At 62.3% G+C, this 3,456-nt stretch overlaps 1 protein-coding gene across 1 annotated transcript; it reads left to right on the plus strand.

Annotated features, from left to right (window-relative positions):
• Window positions 1-424: 424 nt before the first annotated feature.
• Window positions 425-2,729, plus strand: LOC127539723 (glutathione S-transferase P-like). Its single transcript, XM_051964024.1, has 7 exons — window positions 425-489; window positions 596-631; window positions 849-955; window positions 1,083-1,170; window positions 1,474-1,577; window positions 2,073-2,180; window positions 2,398-2,729. Coding segments are annotated over exons 1-7 (633 nt in total). The 5' UTR covers window positions 425-488; the 3' UTR covers window positions 2,587-2,729.
• Window positions 2,730-3,456: the final 727 nt, after the last annotated feature.

The following is a 3,456-nucleotide window of genomic DNA, read 5'->3' on the forward strand; positions in this document are numbered from 1 at the left end:
TGGCAGCCGTGAGGAAGCCCCGGGGATGCCCCCTTTTCTAGAGAGCCAGGAGCAGGCTAGCAAGACGGGCCCCGGAAGGCTGGCCCTGGGTGCGGGTTCTTGGCATTGGGCAGCTCACAGCCCCGACTCCAGAACGGCCCTCAGGGCGGGCTCCCCGCGTCTCTGCGGCCCGGGCCGATGGGAGGGAGGAGGGAGCCCGGGATGTAGTTGCCCTGAGGGCCGGAGCTGGGCGGTGGGGGCGGGGGGAGGAGAAGGGAGACAGTTTTCAGGGAAGCAGTGGGGGAGGGAGCAGGTGCCGGAGAGGGGGAGGAGAGATCGCGGGGGGAGGGGGGGACTTGGGGGGCCCATGGAATCGCGGGTGGGGTGAGCACTGAGCCTGTGGGGGAGCCGGGGGCGGGGCCGGGGCGGGATTCGGGTTATAAAGCTGAGCGCAGAAGCCGGGGCCGCCACCTGCTCTCCTGCCAGCCCGTGGGCCGCTATCTCTGAAGAGTAAGCTTGGGACTGTCCCGGGAGGGCCTCCGGGAGCCGGGGGATGGGTTCGGGGGGAGGGGCTGCAGGGGGCGCGGGCCCCTGACCTCGCTCTGTTCTCTCCTAGTGCCTCCCTACACCATCACCTACTTCGCTGTCCGAGGTAACTGGCGGCCCGGGGCCGGAAGGGGCCGGGGCAGGGGGCTCTGGAGAGGAGCCCCCCTCCCCGCAGGGACGCGGAGGGAACCATGGAAGCCCCTCCCCTCGTGCGGCTCCTGGGCCCCGGGTTCTCCCGTCCCGGGAGGGGGAGGTCCCAGGAGGCGGCTGCCCGGGGTCCCCGGGGTGCCGGCCAGGGGCTGAACCCCCATCGTCCCCCCCAGGCCGATGCGAGGCCATCCGGATGCTCCTGGCGGACCAGGACCAGACATGGAGGGAGGAAGTTCTGAAACAAGACATGTGTCAGGCGGGGGAACTGAAGAGCAGCTGGGTGAGTGACCACGCCGGGGGAGGAGGGGGCGCGGGGGGCGGGGCAGTGGGGGCGGGGCGCGGGGGGCAGTGCGGGCAGTGCCGGCTGGACACGTGCCCAGCCCCTTGCCCCGCTCTCTGCCCTGCAGGTCTACGGCAGGTATCCCAAGTTGACCGACGGAGACTTCACCGTTTACCAGAGCGACGCCATCCTGAGATACCTGGCGCGCCAGTTCGGTAGGGCCCGGCCCGGGGGGCCCCCTTCCCCTCCCGCAGTCCCCGGCCACCTCCCAGGGGTTCAATCCTGGCTCAGAAAGGCCCGAAAACAGGGAAGAGGAAGACAAGGTCCCTGCCCAGAGGAAAGTCCCTTTCCATTCAATTCAGCTAGCATCTATTAAGTGCCAGCTGTATACTAAGCACGTTGTGGGCTATAGGGTCTGAAGGAAGAAATGGGTCAGGAAGCTTATGTGGGGAAGGGAAGAGGGTGGGGGATGGGAGGGAAGGTTCCTGCACCCTTTTACGCCCTGCCCCCCTGCTCAGGGCTGTACGGGAAGGATGATCAAGAAACTACACGCTTGGATGTCACCAATGAGGATGTGGAGGACCTGCGGCGCAAGTACCTGAACTTGATCTACTTCAATTATGTGAGTGACAGGAGGCCTGGGGGGCTGGGCAGAGAGAGACCCCAGACTCAGGAAGCCCTAGTTCGGGTCCAAGCTGCCTCGAGTGATGCTTGTTGCTGTTGGGGCCCCTCCAGGCCCTGGGTGGGTGGGGGACCTTCTCCTGCCTGTCCCATTTAGTTGTGTCCCCTGGGATTTATTGTCCAAGAGTTTTCTCCCATTCTTCCTCCCAGCAGCCCTGAGAGGGGGGTGTCCATGTGGTCTCCATCTTACAGTGGGGTAAACTGAGGCTGGGAGATTTTGTGAGGCAGCAGACAGACTCAGGTCTTCTCCACCCCTCCTTGCAATGGCCTTGGAGCAGGGGCAGGTCTGCAGGGAAGGGAAGGGGCTGGCACTCAGGAAGGCGAGGAGAGGCCGGAAAGAAATCTGGGAAGTGGGACCCGGGCATGGGCCGCGGCTCCCATTTGTTCCTCTCCGCCCTTGTTTCCTAAGCGAGCCCCGGGGGCCTTGGTTTTATAGGATAAAGACAAGGAGGAGTATGTGAGGGATCTGCCCAACGAGCTGAGGCTTTTTGAAGACTTGCTGAGAAACAACCAAGGAGGCAAAACCTTTATTGTGGGCAACCAGGTGGGTCTGTGGGGGACCGGGTGAGGCTCTGGGGGTCACAGAGCCGTGGAGGAACCGGTGGGGCCCTTGAGGACAGCCGGGGCTCTGTGAGGGACCTTTGGGATGTAGCTGTCAGACCTGGGAGAGCCCAGAGCCCAGACTCCTGCCCCCAGACAGGGCTGCCCTCCCTCCCTGCTCCCCTTGGCCGACCTGCTCTGTGGCCCCCTCTCCCCCCCAGATCTCTTTTGTGGATTACAACCTGCTGGACCTGCTGCGGATCCACCAGACTCTGGCCCCCGGCTGCCTGGACGCCTTCCCCTTGCTCTTTGCTTATGTAGACCGGCTCTCCTCCCGATACAAGCTCAAGACCTACCTGAGCTCCCCGCAGCACACTGATTTCCCCATCAACTGCAATGGCAAAGAGTGAGGGCTCCCCTGGGTCTCCTCCCGATACAAGCTCAGAGCCTACCTGAGCTCCCTGCAGCACGCTAATGTCCCCATCAACCGCAATGGCAAACGGTGAGGGCTCCCCTGTGACCTCAGCTTGCAATAAAGGCTTTCCAGCAAACACTTCTTGCTGTCCTCACTGACTTGGGAGGGGAAGGGACAGGGGCTCTGGGGGGGGGACTGTGGGTCCTGAGAGTGAACCCCAAAACATCCACCTCCCCGGGGAAGATGGGGAGCAGACTAAAGGAACACTGGTAGCCCCCTCCATCTCCTCCTTTGGTTTCCTGGCATTGAACTCTCTTGATCAGAGCTGTAACAAGGAGGGGGCAAGTGGAATTTTGCTTCGGGTGCCAACATGGTAGGGGGCAGCAGGGATTTTCCCTGGTCCTCTTCACATCTTGAACCCTCTGAAGTCAGAGTCCCCCAGGAGTGGGAGGGGAAGAGGATTGCTAGGAGAGGGGAAGGTGGAACAGAATTGGACTGACAGTGGTGGGAGGAGAAAGACCCAAGATTGGCCTTGTGCCAGCGCCCATCTGTGCTCCTCCCCTTCCTCCAACTCAGTTGGCCACAGGTCCCGAGGCTTCCAGTTTGGAGCCTGTCCCTGAGCCTTGGCCCCTAAGCATGGTCCCCTCATCCCCACAGACTCCTCCACAGCAGCCTCCAGACTCTCCCCTCAGCCTTATTTCCTTCCCTGCCCCACATCCAGTCAGTTGGCCAATCTTTCCTTCTCTCTTTCATGTCTACAGATGCCTCTCAAAACTTCCCATCAGCCTCCCCTAAGTCTTTCCTTAAGCGCCCAAAATTAAAGCCAGAAACGAGGGAAAGGAGGTTTTAATTCAAGGAGGCAAAT

The sequence above is a fragment of the Antechinus flavipes genome, chromosome 6, assembly GCF_016432865.1.
Source record: "Antechinus flavipes isolate AdamAnt ecotype Samford, QLD, Australia chromosome 6, AdamAnt_v2, whole genome shotgun sequence".
NCBI lineage: Eukaryota > Metazoa > Chordata > Mammalia > Dasyuromorphia > Dasyuridae > Antechinus > Antechinus flavipes.

Coding starts and splice junctions, on each gene's coding strand:
- LOC127539723 (XM_051964024.1), top strand. Junction 956..1,082: donor GGGAACTGAAGAGCAGCTGG/GTGAGTGACCAC, acceptor TCTGCCCTGCAG/GTCTACGGCAGGTATCCCAA. Junction 1,578..2,072: donor ACTTGATCTACTTCAATTAT/GTGAGTGACAGG, acceptor TTGGTTTTATAG/GATAAAGACAAGGAGGAGTA.